The sequence below is a fragment of the Clytia hemisphaerica genome, unplaced genomic scaffold (genome assembly GCF_902728285.1).
Source record: "Clytia hemisphaerica strain Z4C2 unplaced genomic scaffold, Clytia hemisphaerica genome assembly, whole genome shotgun sequence".
Classification (NCBI taxonomy): domain Eukaryota; kingdom Metazoa; phylum Cnidaria; class Hydrozoa; order Leptothecata; family Clytiidae; genus Clytia; species Clytia hemisphaerica.
In genome coordinates this window covers 730,784-756,388 of record NW_027104297.1, presented here as the reverse complement: position 1 = coordinate 756,388, position 25,605 = coordinate 730,784, and the positions used below count along the sequence as shown (strand labels likewise).

General features: G+C 35.4%; 2 protein-coding genes and 1 long non-coding RNA gene across 3 annotated transcripts; 2 read left to right on the top strand and 1 right to left on the bottom strand.

The window, feature by feature from the left end:
- The first annotated feature begins 3,272 nt into the window (after nt 1-3,272).
- LOC136817303 (uncharacterized) lies at nt 3,273-5,389 on the top strand. Its single transcript, XR_010848059.1, has 3 exons — nt 3,273-3,355; nt 3,672-3,855; nt 5,258-5,389. It is a non-coding gene; the product is annotated as an uncharacterized lncRNA (long non-coding RNA).
- Nucleotides 5,390-5,449: 60 nt separating this feature from the next.
- Nucleotides 5,450-10,705, bottom strand: LOC136817302 (uncharacterized). Its single transcript, XM_067073643.1, has 5 exons — nt 10,054-10,705; nt 8,177-8,524; nt 7,444-7,866; nt 6,718-6,939; nt 5,450-6,595 (listed from the first exon to the last, which is right to left on the bottom strand). The coding sequence occupies exons 1-5, from the start codon at nt 10,391-10,393 to the stop codon at nt 5,919-5,921; spliced, it is 2,010 nt and encodes a 669-aa protein (XP_066929744.1). The 5' UTR covers nt 10,394-10,705; the 3' UTR covers nt 5,450-5,918.
- An 8,660-nt stretch (nt 10,706-19,365) lies between these two features.
- LOC136817300 (uncharacterized) lies at nt 19,366-20,650 on the top strand. Its single transcript, XM_067073642.1, has 2 exons — nt 19,366-19,442; nt 19,632-20,650. The coding sequence occupies exon 2, from the start codon at nt 19,649-19,651 to the stop codon at nt 20,618-20,620; it is 972 nt and encodes a 323-aa protein (XP_066929743.1). The 5' UTR covers nt 19,366-19,442; nt 19,632-19,648; the 3' UTR covers nt 20,621-20,650.
- Nucleotides 20,651-25,605: the final 4,955 nt, after the last annotated feature.

Sequence of the window (25,605 nt, the reverse complement as noted above, 5' to 3'; positions counted from 1 at the left end):
TGATAGAAGAACTTTCGATGCGCCCCTTCTCACCCCTTTGAAAAGTACATTAAAACAAGAATCGCAAAATTGCGACTAAATATTTCCTTAAAATGAAGGTCATTATTGACATATATAAAAAAGCACACAATAAAGTATACATATATATTTGTCCAGAAAGAACTGGCATGTTGTTTGCTTTGATTTGGTGTTTAAAAATATGTACTTATCAGTCCTAAAAAAATACAAATTTGAATATAATGAGGGCAATAAGTCTGGTTAAATGTTACTTTATTCACAAGATTTAAGGATTTCTGAAAAAATACTACTGCAGATGAACTAAACTCAAAAACTAAAACTTTACAATAAATTTACATTACGACAAAGTAAAAATCTATCTTTAACAAAGAAATAAATGAAACAAAGAAATAAATGTAGCTAAAAGTTTTAAAGCGTTTAAATAGCTTGTAAACAGTAGACCTTTTTTTAAAGAGGCAGCCATATTGAATAATTATGTACTCCAGCATAACAATGATACAGCCATGCATAATTACTGTATCATGCATATTTTAAAAATTCAGTAGGTATAGAGAATTCAAGATTTGAAAACAGACACTGCATTGGTTTACAAGACTAGACTAGAGAAAGATGTCAACCATCCACACGGTTCATGAAAAAAATAAAGTATTTATCAAAAAAAGGTTCTCTTTTTTTTTGTAATCAATACACCGTTTAACAGGTGTCGGTTGCGCACGTGTATGAACAATTTTCTATTGTTTAGATTTTGGCAACCACAAGAAACTTCACTCTCCCCCGTAAAAAATGGTAGGTAAACATCCAGTTCTCATAAGAAAACCCAGCAGAGAAATGGTAGGTAAAGAACTCCTTTTAATCATAACTTCTTTTCCTCTTGATGAATTTTTGTGAAATTTTCAGGAGAGATACATAAAATTGTCATTAATATCATGTTCAAACATCTAAAACATTCTCTTTAAAGGAAGGAAAAAAAATGGCAATGTTTACATTTCTCTAACCTTCCAGCCACAGTACTAAAGTGAGCATTTTTGCCTACCGCCTCTACGGTGGAGATGGCGAGACTGTTAACGGTGTATTCCAACAAACAACAATCAATATACCGTAACAGGATCCCACGGTGTAAACATTATCAACCAACAAAACCCACACCACCAAAATGGTAAAAATAAGTCAATATAATTTCTATCAACAATTTCTCGTAAAATGTTTTATTTCCAACATTCTGACTGTCTGATACCAATCATGGCTGGAGTCATCATGTGTAAGAGTGACTGTGTATAACAACAAAAGTTTATTGAAAATCATCCCACGGTCATGGTGAAGCTAAAGATTTATCAACCAAACAAAACTGACGCCAAGTCAAATCTGTCGCTTAAAAATTTCCATGAAAATTACAATCGAAACTTATCTCATAAAATGCTTTTTTCAACATTCTGGAGGTGTTCAAAGTTAGAGGTATCATATGTAAAGCCAATCAATACATGAAAAGTCATTTGCTACCGTGAAAAAGGGTAACTTGCATCAGTGGAGGCTGACATGCATATACCCCAATTAACAGACCAACTAGAGCAGTATTACTTCTCTTCAAAGTGTTGACATGGAAACATTATGACAAAATTACTTGACAATAGAAAAACGTACCTTTGATCAGAATCACTTTTCTTTTCCCACGACAACATGTCACAAGCTTCGAAGAGCGTGATTGTAAATGTCTTTTGCTTGCTCTCCTCTGCACACTCTCCCCCGTTTTCGCCACTTGTTTAAAAAAAATGTCAAAATGGGGTGGTTTCCATAAGGTTGCGTACTTACTTTTTTTTGCCGCCCCTGTCTCTCAAGGGTGGCTGAAGGGTGGTGAATATTTTACCGAGTGGATGGGGAAACCAGGCTCACATCTATCAGCCAATCATGTTTTGGACTAATGACATAATCGCGATTTATTCTTTTGAAAATTCTAAATAACAAAGATGTCAGATTATGAAGCGTGTAAAAGTGAGGTCATTTGGGAAACGCACTTCATGGTAATTATAATTATCTTTCCTCAATTAATTACATGTTTTCTTAAATTTGATTTTCATATTACAAGGTGAGAAAACCATGACCAGACAAGTCTGTGAATTGGGGTATATGCATGTTAGCCTCCACTGATGCAAGTTACCCTTTTTCACGGTATGCCATTTGCCATGAGATATACAAGTCAAGAAATCAAACAATAACCAACAAATCATGTCTCTTCACTTTCATGTCACATCGTGTTTATATGGGGTAACCAGAAAGTCAATCCACAAGAACAGCCATCTTCCTTTATTATGGAGTGTTCCAAAACTATTGGTAGGTTGTTTGGAAGTAAAGAAACCCACACAGTTTGATTTGTTTTAAAGATTTAACTTGGTGAAAACAAATTGCATCTTTCTAGCAAAAACTCATGTTTTAACCTGCTACATAACAATTGCCAGTCGGGTCTGCTACTAACATGTAATAGTTTTACTATAACCGGGCTTGAGAATCCGTAAGGAACTTGTAACATATATTATATATATAGTTTATCAGTCGACTCGAATCATGATACATTACTTATACTTCACTGGGTGCATTTTTCGCTGTGAAATTAAAAACGGGCGTCAGTCAGGGCGTACGGAAGGCGTTTTGACACGGGAAATTATGGAGAAAGCCCGTTTTAATAAATATTTCCCTTTTGGAAAACGGGAAATATTTAATTATGGAACCCCCTTCGAATTTTAATGCTGTGAGTAATCGAGTTTTTAATTCAAATCCTAGTAGGTAAATAAACACAATAAGTTCACTCACTCATTGAGATTTGGCTCCTTCAAATTATCATCCCTGAATTTAATAAAAGTTTGACTTAACTGTCTTATTCCATGCACCTTCTTTACTCACCAAATTTTCTTTCGAAACGAACAAAACGTGTGCTTTCTTTTCAGAGCGCCATTGAAGTTGAAAAGATGGAGATCCGAGAAGGCAAAGAAGTTGTCCATGAAAGTATTGTTTTTGACAAACACAATGGAAGAGCAACTTATCACACTGATGATCATTGTGGACGAAAAGCCGTCACCGAAATGGTCGACTCAAACTTCGTAAGTCAAGACAAGTGGTGTCATTGAAATTGACATTGACAGAGACAATCCGGATTTCCGATATCTACACCTAATCTCATATTATTGTTTTAGCTTGTGATTGCTTCGATTGCTATTCTTTTGTCTTTTGATTCCAGGGTGTTGTGGTCAGCAAACTTAATAATAAAAAGGACAACAAATGTTAACTCCGACAATACAACCCAGCCAAGGATTCCAACTCAAACGAAGTTTCAAGAGCTCTTAAAATGGTAAGATATAATTTTCATTTGAAAAATGTTTCGGGGATCATTGCTTGTGATTGAAATAAAAAAGTTTTAAAAACTAAAAATATTTGAAACTATTTGGCTCAACGGGGGCCTCATTCATGAAGATTTATCATATCTTTTTTTCGTAATTTGAACCTCTTATATGCGCCATAGATTGTTTGGGCTACGAAAAAATGCACAAAAAGTAACATGGAATAATTTTTTAGAAATATCTCTATTCAGTCCTGTTATACTAATTGCTTTCTAAAAAAGCTCATATATTTATGTTACAAGATTATCACGACCTTCATATTTCCAGACAAAGAACCGAATGCCACGCAAAGTAGAAGAGGTCAAAGACATGTTTTTAACGTAACCTTATGAAAATGCTGCTAGCTTGCCACAACACATCAAAAACTTCTGCGCTGGACGTGTTGTTGTGACAGAAGTTCTGGTCGCTGACATGAGAGCTGCTGCTAAAATTGCCGTTAAGCAAGCTTTAGGTATGCTTGTTACATCCCCTTCTCACTGAAGAAACTATCCAAAATATTGTCCGCAGGAAAGTTCTCCGCCAATTTTTGTCCCCACTGAAAATAATCAAATAAACCAGTCATCAATACAAAATGTTATGCTATTTTTTCCATCCCCATTGAGCTTTCTGACTTGCAAAGAAAAGGATTGAAATCCCCAGCCAAGTAAACTATATAGAAATAACAATCCCCTTCGACTTTCAGTCTGTTTTTTTATCCCTACTGGCTGAAAAAATCCTACCAGGTCTGTGAGAAGGGGGTGATTTGTTATTCGGCAAAAGAAATATGCTTTTATAATTATTGCCACCGCAGGGAGCCTAAAGCTCCCGAGGATGGCATTCATAGCTTCACGCATAAAGAAGTTGGGAAAACATCTCATAATTTTGCGTTTGTGTTTTTGAGCGCGTTTCCAGTATTTTAGCTCCGCTTAACGGTAGCATTCTTATCTCTATCGTTTTATCATCATCAAAAAGACTTTTCCGGAGTTATTTTGATCTGATTACTCATTTTGAAATCTCAGTTTGTCTTTTTCTTATCCCTGGAGAGTTAATGAATCTAAGGAAATTCCCTTTTCTGGGAAATTCCCTTTTGATACCACAAGTAGTTATTAAGCGCTGTTCATAGGTTAAAAATATTACTCTACCTTATAGTATTCGTACAGTTATGTTGCTAAACGTGTACATACATCAGTAAAATAACAGTAAAACATACATACATTAGTAAAATAACATATGAAGAACAGTATCTTCTGATATAGGCTTTTTATAGGAAAAACCAGTAAGTCATATGATTATGACGGGGCTGTTCTTAATTTTATATTAGTTTTTTAGGCGTAAATGTTAATATTAATGAAAATGGAAACCTGTACTTGTCAGTAATTTCTGAAATCTGAGGCTCAGATTCTTCTTAATTTGTTCTTAGGTTTTGGCCAAATTTCAGCCTCGTATTCTTATGAAATTGTTCTTATAAAAAACGTGTAAGACAAGGCACGGATGTCACTCTAAGTAAGTAGACTGTAAATCACTCCCTTGACACATTTGTTAGCATTTGAAAGAATTTTGTCTCAGATGAGAGGTCACTCTTAACAAAAATTACTGTAGGGCTAAGATAATTTTTTTTGAATGCAAATTCAACTCTATGTGTTCGTTTTGCTGCGGTGGCACCTTAATGAAAGTTATGGCTAGTACTTAATTATATTTGAGTATGAAATTTTCATGAACATTTATTTCACTTAAGAAAAATAGCCTGTCGTGTCCTGCCCACCGGCATTCTGTTTTTATGAAATAGAAAGGAGGTGCAACCCTATGCTGTACAAAAAGGTAATAGATACGTTAAATGATGTACTTTAAATTAAAATGAAAATTTTTCTTTTCAGCTGCCAAAAAGAACTCCAAGAAACGAGCTGTTCTCCGTGAATTTACCGCTTGCACAAACGCCTCAACCATGAAAATCATGACTTGCCCTGGTGAAAAACTCCGCGCTGATTGTAAAATCCGAGGTAGCTCATGTACATATTGGGTCAAATGCCCAATGGAATTGCAAAAAGGAAGATTGGACTGCACAGGACTTCACAAATTCAATAGCATGATCTGCTGTGATTATAATTGTTACAAAAACTTTCGTAAATATGAAATAAAAGATATAAAGCGATAAATTATTACTTGAATTTCTATGTGATTCTTTCTCTCTTAAAAAAAAACATCGGGTTACAGAATCAGCTGGCTTTAAAATCATCTTCCCATCCCCTTTTCACAAATTCTCTATTTTGGCCATTTTTTTCAGTAGAAGTTGGTCCAACTAGGTTTGTGAGAACTTTTGTCCACGGTTTTTAGTTTTAAAGATACATAATTTGAAAGCTATTAAAATAAGTTTAAATCTTGGGGAAAACTTCAAGGTTGTCTTTTTTGAAATTTTCATTGAAGTATTTACTTTTTTGGAAACCAAGTAAACAATCTGTTGCAATCTTTAATCGGTGTCTTTGTGAATTATTTCGTGTTTGGACTTTTGTATTGTGCGATTTCCAAAATAGCTTCTAATCACAAACATCCCTGCATTGCAACGGAGGAAGTATCATATCTGTTTAAACTAAGGGATTTTATGAAACCTTCATAGAGTTCTCGGGATTTGCTTTTTTTCTTCTCCATTCTCTCTTTGATATGTTTTGCCAAATGTTTGAACTGTAACGGATAGATGGTGAAATAGATGTTGGTCTTTTGAGCACTCCCCATCAGTCCCACCACACAAACACCTTCAGCTTCAGATTTCAAGCACAACGGTTCTATTTCACCATAGAAATGATTGTTAGTGCAACTTTTCAAAATATCCTCTGTTGTCTCGTCTTTTTTGTGTGACGTCATCATAGCCATCATGTTGGAATAAACAGCAAAAGAAGAAGGGAGAAAATAAAGCAAGTGTATGAAATATCCGTTGTTCTCGATAGAATACGTTACACGCACGTATGTACCGTTACCAAAATGTTGACGTGCGTGTGACGCAAAAATTTCTTTACTTCCCGTCGCCACGTCTTGAAAGGGACAACTAACGTAACCACGCATGACGTCACAACGCACTTTGAACAATTGCCACTTAGTGAAGTTTTCGATGCAACCTGAACATGAAACGTCCACGCTTCTTAAATGAAGTGATCTTAGTGAAGTCGATTGCATGCTCGACCCAACTTTCAATCCAGTCAGAAGCAATCCATCATTTAGGTCTGAAAGTTGAAAGAAGGACGTTTCAATATTTTACATCTTCTTTTATCAGATTTGGTTAATCGAATTTTGGTTGCCGTATTATTCCCCCCGTCAAAGCTGAACGTTTGAACTGCAAACTTACCTTGCTTTTTGGTCTTTGCTGATTTCCTTTTGATTTTCGTGCTGAATTTTAGTTTTATGAATTCATGGTAAGTATCATTGTCGACTTGTTGTTTTTGGAGTAGGTCAGTCAAATTCGCGAACTCCTTGGGGTAGATTTTGATGCTACATTGTGCTTTGTATGCATTGCCCATTTCTCCTACGATGCAGATGTCGCGTTCCTGAATCCTGATCGTTGTTTTATCTGAGGAGAAACGAGCAAGATTAGGCTTTCCTATGGATAGGTTTCTAATATCATGCTCCCTTCTCTGACATGACTTTCATTCCAAGGCCTTTTGGGGGCTCTAGATGAGGAATGTTAGTGTAGAAACTTTAACATGTTTGGAAACTTTGCTTATAACACTGCCTTCCCACAGACCCACTGGAAAGATTGGTGAAAATATTGTCCCCAGTGCAAAACTATACTCTAATTTTTGTCCCTGCTGATGATAATCAGATAAGCAAATCCTCACTGTAAATCATCGTGCTATTTTTTCCATCCCCACTGAATTTTCTGGCTCAAAAACAATATAATTCAAACCCCCAGCCATATTGAAATATTGAAATATCAATACCCATCGTGTTTTGATCCGTTATTTTTACTCTCACTGGCTGAAAAATCCTGCCGGATCTATGTGAAGGGGTTGTCTTGTATGAGAAAATTTTTGAACCTTTCTGTGCTGTAATGCTTACAACATTACAGTACTACCTTGAGATTCGTTGTCTTTATCATGAGATTCCAAAACTTGCTCAGCGCTGACGTCATGCGTTTCATTGATAACCATTGCTAACTTGTTTTGGTACTTGTTATTGATGGTGTACGGTTGATAGATTGAGAGGTGAAAATATTTATCGTTGATGACGTAAGAACATGCGATCCAACAACCAAATGTTGCCAGGTAGGATTTGTGAAAAGCAAACCCTTCCCTCATCCCAGGGTGGATGTCACGTGGTGGAGCATTGAAGAAACCATGTTTGACTTGACATCTCTGCAACATGATTGGCCACTTGGTGAAATTTTCCATAGCAACTGAACATCGAACAGTATAATAAGCAGCTTGAATGTCGGTCAGATTGGTGTTGAGTAAACTACTTCCATCGGTCAATTGGTTTTTATATGAATTCACTTGCACTGATTAAAAATAAAATGTATTCGGAGGTTTATAATTAGCTCCATTTATACGCTGAATTCTATGACACTAAGTAAACCCTGATCAGTACCAGCCTATCCTTTATTTCGAAAACTTGGAATGTGTTTCGAGCTAGCCTTTCTTAATTAAATATGTTATTTATCGACTAAAGCCTGGTCAATTTTAGCATAGTTCTCAAGCTAAATTTCACTTAATTTTTATGTTTATCCAACCAATCGATATTTTATTGACTGTTTAGCTTGTAAAACAATTAAATTAGTAAGAAGGAGAGTCCCCACCATTAGTACGTACCGAAAGAATGAGATTTCCATTCATTCACCAATTCTCTGATTTCATTCAACTCTTTCAACCTTTCTTGAAGATGTTTTCGGTTTTCAGACGTCTGTTTTTCTTCGTTAATTCGATTGTTGATCATTTTAAACGCTTTGACAGAGAAGCCCGTCAAATCTTCTGTTTTAAATGCTTGAAACCTTGTGAAATCTTCACCGTCCAAAAGAATATGCAAAATATCTGAGATGGTCTGCCACTTGTCCAGGAATTGCTCTTCTGTGGATAGGTCTTTTAATGAACCGTGGTTAATTTCGTTCCGAAGTTGTCGACTTCTCAAAACAGCTGCTCCTCTTGACATATCTGATTCTTCTGAAATTTGTGAAAAATTGGAAATAAATTAGAAATTAAACACCTCCTCCTTTGGAGAATCTTTGATTTTAGGGGGGAGTGGAGGATATTTAAAAAAATCGGAAAATAATTTCGCACCCCCACCCCTAACCTGGAAAGTTTTTTCGACGCCCCCCCTCAAAAGGGTTGAAAAAAAATTTTGCATCTCCCCCCTTTGCTAAAATTTTTTCTCCTACACTTTAACTGACTGATTAATAAGATGAGGGTTATACTTACTTTACTTACTTTTAGATAAGGGTGACTTGTCACATATAAATCGGATTTAATACAGTAAATTTCCATATTGTGAGTGATCCTATACGTCTCAATTTCAAAATGTTGTGCAGTCATGTGGGGAGGACTACATTAATATAGAAGGCATCAAGTGGCTTGATTACAAACGTGCAGGGGCAAAGGATATAGTGACGAAGGAGACATGAGAAAATTTGGATTTTGGACTCCTGATTTACTTCAAACATAGCTCTTTTTCGGACTGATTCTGCCCAGAAATGAGGTTTTCAATGTCTAAATCATGTGGAATTTGAAAGTAAAGTCTTTCTTTGCATATACAATATTTTGATATCACAGGAGTAATATTTTGAGTTGCGTTTAAATGTAAATCTCATCAGAGATTAAGGAGGCGCAGCCATGGTTTGCGGCGACAGGAAAAAAATTTCAGTTTTCAACCACTTTGTTCGCTAAAAGCATTATTTTCAGCTCTTTTTAAAAAGGCTAGACTATGCTGACATATGAAATTGTAAGATGGAGGATCCATTCACAAACATTCTCTCTTAGTCAATTGAACCATATTTTACACAATGTTAAGACCTATAACCGAAATAGCCGATATTTGATGAATACAGAATTAGCAATAAAAAAAGATTTCAAATGTGAAACCATAAAATTTGATCTATCTCCATTTGAGTTATATCTTAAGTCGGCCAAAAATATTTCGCACCCCCCTTTCCATTGAAAATATTTTGGAGCCAACCCCTAAACCCTCAAAAAAAATTTCCAACCCCCCTGAAATCCTCCACCCCACCCTAGTAGATACTTTCTGACCACTCCCTAACAGCGAGTATCACAGTTTGTGAATATCATGCTGTGATAGAAAGCACATCGAGCACAATCTGATAAATGCAAAAGAAATTATCTAGGATCTTGAATGGAGGCCGAACAAATCAAAACCCAACTAACAAATTAGAAAAGATGAAAACGAAACAGTGTCAGCACAGAACATTCCATGCTAATTTTTCTACGTTGAACGGTCCACAAGAATGCAGATATCATTACATATTTTGGTTTTTCCCGACACACTTTGATTTTAAGAATCGATTAAAAAGAAACATTAGAGAAATGAAAGTTAATGACTGGCTAACTGTTACAAGCTTGGGAGTTAGACCAAGAATTTCCTAGAAAGAAACTCGTTTCAGATATTTACAAGTGACAGAAGAAATGCGATTCTTTATGGAAGGTTTGGCATTCAAAGTATTTTGCTATAACCAACTCACCTGGTAGAGTTTTTTTCCATCCTCCTTTTGGTTTTGGTAAGCTGGATGTGTTTAAGATGACGATGCAAATGAGCGTGATATCCCAATTTTCTGAAGACGATAGTTTGTTTTTTGGACACAGTTTGTCCCATTGGTCCTTCTTGACAACTTTCTGCAAAGACTTCTTTGTTTTCAGTAAATTCATTTCATGAAAGAGTTTAGGTGGGTCAGAAGTAAGACCGTTATATGATGGATCCTTGCCCTCATTGTGCAAGAAACGCAGGAGTCCCCTTTTGATGAAGATTTCCACAGCAAGGTGTATTCTTATCCAGTATTGATACTTTTCCAAAAGTTCACTCATATTTGATGCATCTCCAACCCGTTATGTTTTAAAGACCTTCTTTCTCATAAAAATGAAGATGTTCTCAGAACAATCTAAGCATTCATTCATACAGAGGCATTGAAATCAGCACATTAACTGAAGGTTGAATGGAAAGTTTTTTTTCTGCTAGTATTCATGCATGTAAAAAATGAATCAAAACAATTGATCACAGGTATGAATAAAATGAAGAATTCACAGCGACTTTGATTTCAAAATTCCTTACTTTTTTGAGCTTTCCCATTTTTGAAAGATAATCAAAATAAAAGTTGCAATATTCTTAATTTGTTATCTAAAAAAATATCATAAAAAAGCAATTAATAGAAATAGTTAGTGGAAATTTGTAACTAAAAAATTTCATGTATTATAATGAGCATTTGTTTTACGTTCTTTTGCACTTGTATATTAAAAAGATGCCACTAAAATTTCAAATCTGTCAAATTTCGTTAAGAGAAAGGGGGGTTCAAGGTGACTTTTTTATATCCGGTATTTCGGAATTTTAAGAAAAAATGTGCGGTATTCCGGTATTTGAAATGCTGCCAGTGACGGTATTTCGGTACTTACTCGTAAAACTTCGGTAATTCGGTAACTTTAAAATCTTTACAAACTATTTTCTTCATAAAGAGACTTCCAAAAAATCACCTGCGGCGCTAAACTTTCTTTCTCTTTCTAAACGTTTTTCTATAAGAACAATTTCATAAGAATACGAGGATGAAATTTGGCCAAAACCTAAGAACAAACTAAGAAGAATCTGAACCTCAGATTTCAGAAATTACTGAGAAGTAGAGTTCCATTTTGATTAATATTGACATATAAGGCTGAAAACGCACATAAATTTAAGAGCAGCCCAGCCAGAATCATGTGGCTTACTGGTTTTTCCTATAAAAAGCGTATATATATGAAGATACTGCTCTTCTCATGTTATTTAACTAATGTACACGTTTAGAGTAATATTTTTAACCTATGAAGAGCGCTTAATAACTACTTGTGGTGTAAAAAGGGAATTTCCCAGAAAAGGGAATTTCCTTAGATTCATTTAACTCTCCAGGGATAAGAAAAAGACAAACTGACATTTCAAAATGAGTAATCATATCAAAATAACTCCGGTAAAGTCTTTTTTATGATTATAAAACAATAGAGAAACCGTAAGATAAGAATGCTACCGTTAAACGGAACTAAAATACTGAAAACGCGCGCAAAATTATGAGATATTTGCCCAACTTCCTTATGCGTGAAGCTATGAATGCCATCCTCAGAAGCTTTAGGCTTCCTCCGGTGGCAATAATGACTTTTTACAAAAAAAGTGCTATCTTCTCTCAAGAACTTACAAATGTCTTTTTCTTTATTAGAGTAGAATTTGATCAAATGGACGCAAAATGGAAGCAAAACCCCTTTCCCTAATTCCACATCACAAAACACACTTTTAGCCACAATAGACTTTAAATCACCAATCGCCAATCAAATCACAAATATGACGCGTAAAAAAGATTCGATGAAAGAAAGCTATCTCAAGACAAAACATACAAGTTTTCTATAATTAGAAATCGATTAAAGAAACGTATTCATCAATAAGTGTTAGCCTGGGAATCCAAACTCATAATCTTAGAAAAAACAAACCTCACCTCGCAAAGTTCTAAAATTATAGAGCTTGGTGCAGGTAGATTTAGTCTGACACAGAATGTTATAAAAAGTCTGTGTGTGAACCCTTGTTGACAGGCTTGCTGAACTTTGGAAGCCCAGGCAAACACACATAATCAACTTACCATAAAAACTCTTTCACAAGCTCTAAAGACTTTCAAAACTACTAAAAACCACATCAAAACATCAGCCACATGTATTTAGACTTCCAGCCAACAGCCATTTTTTTTCGAAATGAATCTATGTTTTCATACGCCTTTTTGGGGTTCACGACGCCATTTTGTAAGCGGAGCAAAAATATGGCGGGATCGAGAAAATTTCAGTGGGTTGGGGCAAAGTTCAAAAGAGGATTCCTTCGCGACAACAAAAAATGTAAACAAAACAGAATCACCACTTGCATCTTGAACAACGGAAAGTGAAAGTTAATTCACAGATGAAAACATAATACATATCTTCTCTGTCTGATATCTTTGATTTGATTTTTATAAAGGATATATAGGTTTTCTTTTTGGTCAAGAAAAACAGTGAGTGCGTTTGAAACTCAGAGTTGTGTTGTGATAATTTTCTCTTTCATTTCAGCTGTAGAAATATAACAAATTATTACAATGTCAATGAAAGTATATGAAGATTTTATGGACCTTGGTCTCAATAATTTGACTGATTATCTCTCAATGCGAGTTATGGAAGTCACTGGTAAAAAGGTAATTCTTGTTGCCAGGGCTTTCTATTCCTACGAAAATAAATTACCAATAATTATTGGAACACTAGAAGATCAAAAGAAGGCTTTGGCAGCTGAATATGATAAAAGACTGAAAGAGTTCAAGATATGTGACCCTCTTTCGATCGAGACAGAGAAACATTCAGATGATTTTTTAAAATGGCCAAAATTAGATTTGGGAAATATCTTCAATTATATTTTGAAAGTGCGGGATTTTGATATTGACTATGTTGGTAGATACAAAGACCAAAAAGCTTTTTCTTACTTTGATAGTGGGTTTGTCCATCCGATCTACATGTACGAGCCTTCATCATCAAAAAACAAAGTTTTCATGTATTCTAAAGTACAAGCTTCATTGACGGTCAGTGATACAAAACATTTGTGGATAGCTATTCAAAAAGATCCTGTTTTGATTTTGACTTGCTGGTGTAGCTGTATGGCTGGTAGTAGGGGGTAGTAGCCGCTCGTGTAATCATGTCATTGCTGTTTTGTATAAAATGGAGTATGGAAATCAAAAAGGCTACCTTGATCCAGCTTGTACTGATGTTTCATGTGACTGGAACAAAAGAACAAAGAGAGACATTGTTCCAAAACAAGTTAAAGATATTGCAATTCGGAAAAAAATTCGCTCAGATGACAAAAAGATTAACATTGACATTAACAGAGAAGGTTTACGTGCGAAAGAACTGCAAAAATTTCACCCTGCTCAACCAGCTTTACAAGCCATTACTGACGACTCTGTTTCTACTCTTTTACGAGAACTGCATATTGTTAGCCCTCAATCAGTGGTTTTTAAGTGTATCCCTGTTGATGTGCCTTCGAAAACCAACGGTAATGGTTGAAAGGATAGTTGGTGTATTGGTGTCTGTATTTGGTGGTGTCATTATAAGCTTTCTCCTGCACTCCCAAACACTTCGCCTTTTAGTTGGAGTTTTGTTTTTAATGGATGCAGTCGTCATGAATAATTTCGGAAATGGATTTTGTGTTGTTGGTTCTCCATCAGGAAAGTGGTTCGAGCACACAAAAGTCCATTGCCCAGGTGAAAAGTCTGGTCTCCCTCTCCTCACCTGTCTCGTCCATTCCTTTCTGATATCCTGGTGGCTGGTGAACCTGTGCCATTTCAATTTAGCAACATGACTCCTTTTAACGGTGTTATTGATATATCTTTTATCGTTCTTGCAGCCTGAGACACAACAATGATCATTTTTCCCCATCTTGATTCCACCACAGAGTTGAATTATTTTATTATTAATTTCGCATAGCGAAAGTATTACGATAGGCTTTCGTGGCGGCGGCGGCGGTGCGGAAGAAAAATTAGAAAACGAAAGTAGTTGAAACTTCTAGAACATTCTCGAAAATTCTGAAATATGGACTCACTCGCTAAGATAAAATTCAATGATTCCGGTCTGCAAGTGTTTGGTAGGCGTGACCAAGCATTCGTAAACATTATGCTCTTTTTTTTAATGGCGGATTTCAGCATGCTGTCAGACTTGCTCTGTTTTTTTGTATTTTTGTCATGTTTTTAGTGTTTTTAGAGTACTTAAAGAGGATTATATTTCTTTTAGCATAGTATTTTATGTTTGTGTAGTTAGTTAATGCACCAATAAAGTGATATTAATCTTACAATTAAAGAACTGTCCTCGAAAATCACTACACACAACAACACAGACAACAGACAAGTATGATCTTCATTTTTACAGGTATAATTATTTGTTGATATTTGATTAAGTTGTGTTGTAAGACAGATTATTATTTACTAAGTATTTCACAGAAAAATTTATGGCAGGGGATGAGATCGGGTATTTACCTTGCATCAGTGGAGGCAAACATGCATAGCCCTCTGGCCCTCAAATGAATGTGAATGACCCGCCTGGTCATTAAATACAAAGTTAAAATCAAAACAAAAATGATAGAGTAGAGCTGTGTGCGGAGCTGCATAGTTCATTTGTTTTGAAATTTTGTTGCTTTGATTGGTCAGTCATTTGATTGATGGCTATGCAAGTTTCCCTCCATTGATGCAAGTTACCCGACTTCACGGTATGTAGGTGAGATGTGTCAGTTTCCAGACTCTCCCACTCTAGATAACTATTTCCAATCGATGACTACTGTAAGTAGTTGGTCTAATAACGACATCCCTCGTTTAAATTCCGACACCCTTCTTTAGAGAAAGGAATAATATGAAAGCTTGAATCACTTGATTGAAAAAGGATTATTCCTCTCTGACCACTGTATATATAAGCAAAGAAAAACAGTTTCAATCTTTCTATAAATTGCAGCTGATAAAAAGGGAGTCGGAATTAGAGGAGGGGAGTCGACATATTAGACCAATTTACGGTAATCGCTAACCAACCGATTGATTGGATATCGATTGATCTCAATAATCATTGAATTGATAGGTAATCGAGACTATTCTAACTGATAATAGATTGGTTTTTCGTTGATTGGCTGTCGATTGATTGCGAACAATATCAAACAGCTTTAGAGTAAATCGATGGAAAATCCATCAATTGATAGCCAATCAAAAGCTTCCCGTAAAATCTTGATTATAATTGGCTATCGATTATCAAAAACAATCGATATCCGATCCATCAATTACTTATCGATTAGTAATCGATTGGAAAGGGATATCGATTGTATCGAATTGATTTTTACTATTTATTACTTATTATTTTATTATTTCTATATTTTTTATATTATAAATTTAGGCTACATTCTTAATATTTTTCATTTTATTAACCATATTTTTTGTTACATTGGCGAGAATAACTTTGTATAAAGTTTTTGCTAATCAAATAATAGAAATAGAAATAGAATGGGAGAGTCTGGCATGTTGGATGGGCGCTTCGTGGGATAGTGGTCATTAACCTTGAATAGACCTTTTTTTAAAGAGGCAGCCATGTTTGAATAATTATGTAGTCCAGCATAAAAACAATGATACAGCCATACATAATTACTGTATCATGTATATTTTAAAAATTATGCATGGCTATATCATTGTTTTAATGCTGGACTACATAATTATTCAACATGGCTGCCTCTTTAAAAAAAGGTCTATACTACACAGGCTTCAAAGGTTTCGATTCCTACTGGCAACGGTTCTCAAAAAATTCTCAAAAAATAACAGTAGTAACAAAGTTTTAGCTTTTTAAAAAAGGTAAAAAACTTTGCAGAAAGAAAATTGGTTTAAAAATTTCACTTTGATTTCCAGCAAATTTAGAATATTTCATGTAATTTTCCAAATTAGTGCTTTTTCAAGCTTTCAAACAGTTATTTTTCTTATCTAATTGCAATATTTTGCCAAAAATAGCCCTCATGGTCTAATCAAACTCTTTTTATATATATTTATTTTCCAAGGCATCATCAAAATTAAATGCCTGCCACAGTTGATTGTGTTTGATTTTGTTTTATTGAGATTGCATTATATTGTATCTGTCATCAAAGTCTGTCGTCCCAAAAGTATGTAGATTCTTTACCTTTCAAACAAATTCTTAGCACCAAGTTATGCTAAAGTAGAAAGTTATACAGGAAAGATACATTAGAGGTGAACGAGGGTGAACAATCTAATATGACTAAAATTTTTTGAAATATTGAGAAACTATGAAGAAAAAGGAAAGAAGATGAGTAAAGTTAGGATTGTTACTTTTTGCTTGTGATGACGTAAAACTATAGTACATTTCAACATTGAGGATTTCAAATCTCTGCACAAATTTCACGTACCTCTCTAAGATAAAAAGTTACTGTACAGCCTTGTGGGCTAAAATATTGATAATAGCAAACATGACCAAAATAACAGAATATAGAGTTTGAGCTTTTTGATATGTTTTGGTTTAATTTGGTTTAAATTCGATTTATCTACAAGGTACCTTTTGTATTTTTGTAAATTTTTGTATATAACTTTGTCAGATTGATATTATTGTTTATTTGTCAACACAGGTCAGGTTCTATATACAAAACTATATATACAAACTATATACAATTTCATATATATTGGCAGCAAAAACTGATTTGGACTGTAACTTGGCCACACTGGGACAGTTCACATTTAGGTGGCAATAAAGCTCTAGCTCTAGCCTAGTTCTATTTATTGCATTCTTTTAATAGTAAAGGGGGAGGGAGTACTTAGACATTAATAGGTGCCAGGTATGTGCTGATGCTAAGGTTTGGTTTTTGACCTTCCCAAATCTCTCTGAATTATTTAAGGTACGAAACTTGAAAGGTCAAAAAAAGATCTCTAGAAGGTTAGAAATTTTTTTGAAAAATGTTCTTAGAGTCACTTTTTTGCCTTGTCTCTGTAAGGATAACTTTATTCTCTGTTGGAGCCAGTTTTTCTCAGGTCTGACCTGACATTCTCTAACCCTAGTACTCCCCCAGTCCCGGTCGTTTAAAATGATTATTTCATCTATAAATAATCAAACACTGTGCGAAATTTTCGACTCTGAGTCGTCTTGTTTTGTTTTTGTTTTGTTTACATTTGATTGACATTTTGTATCGAAGGAATCCCCGTCTGGACTTTGCCCCGCGTATCACGCAAAATTTGCTCCGCCTACAAAATGGCGTCGTGAACCCCGCAAAGGCGTATTTTCATTTGTTTTCCTTTTTTCTGCAGAGTCAGCTTTTTCCATAAATTATGCGCGCGCATCGAAATTATCAAAATGCGCGCGGAAGTACTGCTAAGTAATACGCCAAAAGCTGGCCAATCAGGCCGAACCTGCATTGCAGGGAAAAATGTCCATGCAGGCGAGTTACCTGCGCCAAGCGTTAAACAAGCAGCAAAAATATCATAAACTAGACTATGTAAAAAAGTTGGTTTTCCAGGCTAAATAAGTGTGAGTGGGATCGGGTAACACTGTTTTTACCGCCGTGTCAGAGAGAGAAGGAATATTTTTTTAAATGTACTCTTCAATCATTGTCTGCCACCACTGTCACCACAGGTTAACTTTAAGATAAAACCAAACTGTGGTGCTTACGGTATTTGTGTTGTTAGCTTTTTCAGCCTTATACAAATAGATTGATACAAATAAATAAACAGGTTAAAACACAAGACCATTTTATGGGAATACTTTTATTCGCAAGAAACTGGTTTAACTCCTTAAAATTCTTCTAAGCTGACTTAGTATAGTGTTGGCATAAAAACAACCACCATTATTATAGTCGCGCGGCTGAGGTCGAAAAAAGTGGCTAGAAAATGATTTTCGTGATACACCTTTTAGATTCCACTTTTTTCGATGGAAACTCTCGAATTAGTATATGCAGATTCCTAAATCAAAAAGTTTCCACGATATTATCGTGCAAGTAACGAGTAAATGGCAATTTTTTGCGTTTCCAGGCAAAATTGCAAGGCCTGGAAATTCATGATTTGGGGGGGGGGTCTTCAAATTAAAAAAAGACCTATATCACATGATAGAGCTCTTCAAACTGAGCAAAAAAGTGTATTACACCAAAGTCCCAACTTCTCTAGATCAAAAGTTATGGGCCTATTTGTGGTCAAAAAGGTGTTTAATTTTGCATAAATTAATGTAGATTGTGGGGAAATTCCCTGTTTTCCATCAGTTTTTTACCACAAATAGGCCAATAAATTTTGATCTAGAGAAGTTGGGACTTTGGTGTAATACACTTTTTTGCTCAGTTTGAAGAGCTCTATCATGTGATATAGGTCTTTTTTTAAATTGAAGACCCCCCCCCCAAATCATGAATTTCCAGGCCTTGCAATTTTGCCTGGAAACGCAAAAAATCGCCAATTACTCGTTACTTGCACGATAATATCGTGGAAACTTTTTGATTTTGTAATCTACACATACTAATTCGCGAGTTTCCGTTGTTTTTTTTGGAATCTAAAAGATGTATCACGAAATGAAACGTTTTTCGACCTCAGCCGCGCGACTATTACCGATTATATCTCCTACGAAAGGAAAATCTGGACGAGTTGAACATTCGATCCGAGAAAGGAATATGAGATTGTTTGTTTTTGGAATAAAGTCCCTTTCCTGTTGATTGATTTTAATCTGGTCATTTCAAATATAGTGTAAGTGACTTTTCGTTTTGTAACCCGGGGGGGGGGGGCAGCTGGGCAAAAAGACCGACGGGTATGTGCAGGTCCTAAGGGTACCTTTTCCAGTGTGTTTAAAATGCGTTGTAAGGGTTGGAAAAACTAGAGATGCACTGTAAGGGTAGAAATTTCAGAAAATTTTTGAAAAATCTAGATATTTTGACCAAAAATGCTAGAATTTTGACCATTTTTTGCACGAAAAGGATAGAAAATTTTGGGGAAAATACACTCTAAGGGTATGATTTTCACTGATTTTTGCTGCACTGTAAGGGTGCAATTTTAAAAGCCAATTTTTGACCCGCACATACCGTCAGTCCGCAAACCTAGTGCCCCCCCGGGTTTTGTAATAACCTACACTTTATAACATATCTGAAAATGACAAATAGCTGATCACTCTTTTGATCAGTATACTAATTATACATTTTGCAACATAACTACCGTGCAATTATCATATAATGTGTTTCTTTAACCATAAGAATTACCAACTTCTCATTTTCGATGAATAGAAATCGATTGGAAGTTATTATGTTGCATCCTGTAAAAGCATGATACAACTTCCTTCAATTCAATTAACACAAATAAACAACTGGATAATATGGTTGAAGTAAGATGAGTATGGAAGTGTAACGGTACTTTTTTATGTTTCAAACGATGATAAATGTCGGATTTGGAGTTGCATAGGTCATTTCCTAGGGAATACGGATTGCAATGATAAGATCATGTATCATTTTACTGTCCTTGCATTAATGGATTTGAAAATAACTTTACCGAGAGCAGCCGTGATGTATTAAATTAATAATTACTCTTACTATTTTCAGTGAAAATTATTTGTGTGATGGAGAAGAATCGACGAGGAGGGTCAGCTTTCACCACTATGATGAATATCGAAGTTCGTTTCTTCGCTCTCCTCATGCTCACTGTCATCACCATCTACATCGTGTTCGACACGCAACGTGAAAGCAACCTTTCCACGGAATTGCACAAGATCAACCGTTTGTTGCGCAGAAGCGGAAGACACTCCTCATCACCATCTTCTTCTTCCACACAAAACAAAGAGAGTGAAGAAAAAGAAAAACTGAGTGAAGATGAAAACGAACTAGCGTGGCTTGACAGAAATGATTCCAAACCATATCGTGATTATGGAGACGAGACGTGTGGTATTAACACGGATCGGATGGGTTTTTTATTTCTCATCAGAAAATGGCAAGAAATTGCAAAAGCTAATAACATTCGTTACTTTCTGGATTTTGGTTCATTACTTGGTGCGTGGCGTGATGAAGAAACGATTCCTTACGATGCTGACACCGATATCCGTGTTCATAATGACGACTTGGAAACATTGTTCAATCTTTCTATTCGGGTCCGTAAAATGTCTTGGGATTCTTACGACGATAATGGTGTACATTTATACTTCACAAAGGATTGGAGAAAACCGTATCATATGCGACGTCGGTTTAGTTGCAAAGGGAAGGAGGTTCCAGACTATGAAGGTCAATGTTCATTCACCGATCCTACAGCTCGTCTCATACATCGCCAGTGGCATCTCGATTTGTTCGTCTACACTGATTATCACGACACAATTTTGTTTATTCCTGATGGCCGACCAGCTTTCTTGAAAAATGATTTTCTACCTCTTGTGCGCTGTGATTTCATGGGTATAGAGGTACGATGTCCAAAGAAGCCTCGATTAGTACTGCAAGAACATTATAGCAATTTAATGCCGTCAAAAGTTTGTTTTAATAAAACTTGGTATGAATCCAGTGAGCCTATTATGAAGCTCATCCATAGTAAGAAAAACACAAAATAACTGAATGAAAGAAAAATCTTTTAAACCTCATTACCTTAGTTTTTCTTGAACGATCCTTTAATTTCATTAAAATAGGTCTTAAAAGTATGTTGACAATTTATCTTTTTAACAATTTCTAAGGAAGCATGAAAACCTCCGAGCTGAGTAATATCGGGTGTCCCAAAAAAACTTCGAAATTTTGAGCGTTTCTCAAGAATTCATATTTATATCTTTGTACGACGGGATAACTTTGTTGCGCGATCGGTTCTTCTCTGGCGACAACCATCTGTAAGTTGAGGTGTTCTCATACGTTTATAACAATGAAGTTTTCTTTTTTTCACCAGACGTTGAACTGAAGACCTTCCGATAGAAAGTTATGGTGCAATCTGCCTGATGGAACTGTGAGAGCCGGGTTCTTCTTCTTGTGAACAAATCAGCTCCTCGACCAATTCAGCGTTTTCTCAAGTTGTAGCTGTGATGGGCCTACCACTGCCCTTTTTTCTGTCGGTATAATTATGGTCGTAATATTTGAGAAAAAAGGGAAATCCTAGATAATCTTGTAACCACAAACGATGATTTGGAAGCGCTCTAATTTAGGTAAGAAGGGTAGAGATTTAACTCTGAGTCTTAACGCTAGACTTAGCTTAGGATCTAAGGATCCAAAAGTTCAAGAATGGTTCAATAGGGCTCACATTATAGCCTGGAAGTCTATAAACCCCTCCCGAATTAAAATAATCAAATAGATTTATCAATTAGCCCAAAAGTGTCTTTCTCGCCCGAACTCCAAATTTCAAAAAACGAGGAAATAATCTAAATTCTCATTAGATAAGACCATGATTGTCTTTTTTTTTTTTTTTTATTATTTTTTATTATTAAACAGAAATACGGTTTCAGGCGCGCATGGGCCTCTTAAACCGATCGTTTACAAAATACTTTCTTAAAATAAAGCTTGTCACGAGGACTTCCTCGGACTCTTATTACATGATCCTTCTCTGACATCGCTTGATTCATTTCGTCCGCTTTCTTTCGCCACTCTTTAACTTGTTCGCGTTCGGATTTGGTTAAATCGTCAGTTATACTAACTTTGTCGTACTTTTCATATCTCTTTAGTTCTCTCAACTGCTTCATAAATCTGTGTTTAAAATGAGTGTCTTTAAACACAACTTTGATCGGACGCATGTCAGCAGACTCCTTTCCTATACGGGAAATGTATGTTGGAACTGTCTTGATGTTGACGTCGCTCAGTATCTCGGCTACGAAGTCATTATCGTCTTTATCTTTGGTCTCTTTAACGCCATGGATGATAATGTTGGCATCCCTAGATTCTTTTCTTTGTTCTTCAATTTGTTCTTCGACTTTCTCGCTACGGAGAAGCCGTTTGATATTGGATATGTTTAATTCGTTGCTGGCTGTCGCCATCTCAGCGTAACTTTTAGCAGGAATTTTCTCTTGGTCCGTTGTAGTCTTCGCATTTATGGTTTCTTCGATTTTGTTTACGAGTTTTGTTTCCAAGACGGAAAATTCTGTTTTGATTATTTCGGTTACTTGATTCTTCTCCCTTAGATATCCTTGACATCTTGCTTGCAGCTCCTTAACAACACAGCTCAGTCTCCTCTCATTCTCATTATTGTTTTTGTGGCTATCAGCGCAGCTTTTGATTCTTACTGATTGATCGATTATCTTTTTATTCAGTTCTTCATCGATTGAGCAGCAATTTATACACTGGTATTTACGATATCCTTTATTCAAGAACAGCTTTAATTGATACGTTGGAAGTCCAGTGCATGCATAATGTACTGTCCTCTGGCATTTTTGGCATTCAATTCTCATATTATCGTCATCTTTAATACAGTTCTTTTTCGTGCATTGGTCGGCGTCATTTCCATTTTCTTCCTTGTTAGATGTTGCAGCAAGAGAAGGCATTTGTTGACGAAATTTGGTCGTTTTTTTCATATTTTTTATTTTTGTTAAAGTTTCTCCATTTTTTAAAGAAACGAAGAGAGCGACCTTCTTAGTTGACGTCAAATGGAATCTTTGAAAATGAAAATACTAAATTCTGCTCTGCTGGGGGACCGATTTCAATCGAAAAGTACATTTTCCGGTTAAAAATATCTCTTTATTCATATTTACAGCCAGAAACTCAGAAAAAGTTCAAAATTTTCTGAAATATTGGCATTTTTGGATTTGCGTAAAAGTGATCTTTTCAAAAAGTGAAATGTTTCACACAATACTGATTTTGACTCAGTGAAAATGCTTCAAAATGGTCGGAAAAAGGTTTTTTTCAAATCTTTTTCTCGTAATTTTAGACCCCCAGCACAGCAGAAATTGGCATTTTTCATTTTCAAAGACAATCATGGTCGTAATATTTGAGAAAAAAGGTAATCTTATAACCACAAACGATTTGGAAGCGCTCTAAATTAGGTTGGAAGGGTAGAATTTTAACTCTATTAGATTTTGACCATTCAATTTTACTTTCATTTTTATTTTACATATATTTGGCTTCAATTTATACAAATTGTTCTTCCGCCTAAACTTAAAATGTTTAAAAGTTGAAATGAAAATACAAAAGAATAAATAGAATAAATATATACTAGCAAGTAGCTGTCGCTATGAATGCCCCGCCGATAGCAGATATTAGCCCAGAGGAACTTAACTATGAAGAGAGCAAGGGAATCATAATCAGACTATAAATTGGTGAAATGAGTCTTCATAAAAAGTGCTCAATCTTACTAGAGCTGTTTAAAGTTAAGAAACACGATCCGATGCGGTTAAAATTTCCTCAATAAGATCCATACATAACGGAAGTGTCAATCCAAAAAAATACATGTTAAATCTACACTTTCTGATGCAAAGTGACCTAAATTAAAACCATTACAGGTTTCGCAACATGTTAAGAACTAGAATGATATCAAAGTTGATTTTCTTCAATCACCAGATAAAAATCGCTTTTGAAAACCCAAACATAAGAATGTGTACTGTGAGACTGAAAGTGCTTCCCTCCCATAAAGAATACATAATGCAGATTAAAGGTGAATTCCAAAATTAATTTGAATATAATTTCAGTCATTTGATTTGAAATTTAAAAAGTAAGTAACTTTGGACTGGTGGCATACTGTAGATATATTTTATTTGTATCAAAGGTTACTAAAAATTATCTGAAGAACTTTAACAATGTTTATATGTGTTTCTGCAAAAAGTTTTCAGTTAGCTTGAATAAAATTTCTTCATGGTTACAAAAGATATAAATTTGATAGTTTCAAAATTGGCAGTTGAATCAGATACTTTTAATAAAGGTATTAATTTTCAGGGATTAAATTTCCCGGATTTCACAGTCTTTGTTCTTATTTACGAAAGACCATAAAATAAAATCCTAAGAAAATCTGAGGGGCCTTCCCTTCAGCGAAAATTAGTCACCATGAAAATATTAAAACATCATCTAATCCGCCACTGTACACAATTTTTTTCTATTGCTGTAATCCACTTCCCTGGCAAGCAAGAAAGCGGAGATTCTTCAACGAAATGACTGTTAAAAATACCAAGACTTATTTCATAACTTTTTGAAAATAACTTAACGTGGGAAAACACGAAAATAAGTCCTTGCGAAAAGCTTAGCTTTAGAATAGTGGATGCCCAACCGTGAGTATAAATTAATGGTAGAATAAATTAATATGCGGAATTAATCAATGTGAATGACCGAAGAATTGCCAAATTTGAATAATGCGAATTAGGGCCTAATTAACTAATGCTGCATTAATTTATCTTCGCATAAATTCATACTCTTAAGGTAATTCCTGCGAAAATTTATCCACTTAAAGTAGTGCCAGACTTTGTATTTCAACAAGTGTGTTTGTTTCGCTCCTATAAAAACAGATTCATCTTGTCTTCAATCCATATGTTTTGAAAATAAAGGCCAAGGGAATTTCAGATTCTGTGTCCCGTTCCGTTGTAACCACCGTCAACATGGTTGAAAACTTTTTACTTCACAGGTAGGTACAACATTGTGTTTGTATTTTATTGGACGTCTGGTTCTAAAAAGTCAAAAAGTTTGTTCAGTTTTGATTTGAGCAAAGTACGCTCATGCGTTCAACATCAACATGGTACAGTGTGCAGTGGTGGTATTAGTAGAGAGAGTGTTTGAGTCTGTTCATAATATGTGACAAAACAATTCAAACTGAAATTGAAATTACGCCAATAGTCAGATAGTGTGTGTAATAATGAAATGTTTTGTCCCAGTCTGGAATTCAGGCAACTGAAAATTTTCGGCATACGTACACACATCGCAGTACCGTTCTGGCACAGTCACAGTGGCATAAACAGCAGTTTCAAAGTTTGCTAAAGCTTCATTATTGGCGTAAAGAATTATTCACAAAATAGCATCAAATACTCCATATACCATCGTTTTTCGGCTTTTGTGTTTGTTCGGACCATTTTTTTGCCGTAGCTGACACTGTCACACTGAGCTTCAAATATCCACGAGAATGAATCAGTTCATGTTAGTCATACGTCATAGTATATTCTCATTGGCATGTCTCACTCACTAAACATTCTGTAAGAAACTCAATGTTGGTACCAGTTTTTGGCACGTTTTGGCGCAACGCTTCGGTAGAGCAGCACTCTGTCTGTGTGTGTAACACATTTGTGTTTATTGAAGATGTCGTCCATTCTGACAATCTAGATGGTTTGATCCAATATCAGTAGTTTGATAGTTATTCATTCAGTAGCAAACAATGTCCCTCAAGTAAATCCAGTTTTAGTTTTGAGCAAATAACTTAAAAATATATTAACCAAGCAAAAATGGGAGGTCGTCAGTAGTCCGACACTTTCTAGTCCGACAGTAAAAGTGCCCGACATTGGATTTGACGAATGCGTCAGTATTCCGACAACAATTTTGTCTGACAACGAGTCAAAAAAACAAAAATATAAAACGAAATATGAATCGCCGAAGAGGAGCCACATCTTTCATAAGCAAACAAAGTTTTTAATTTGAGGTTGGGCCTCTAAACCCG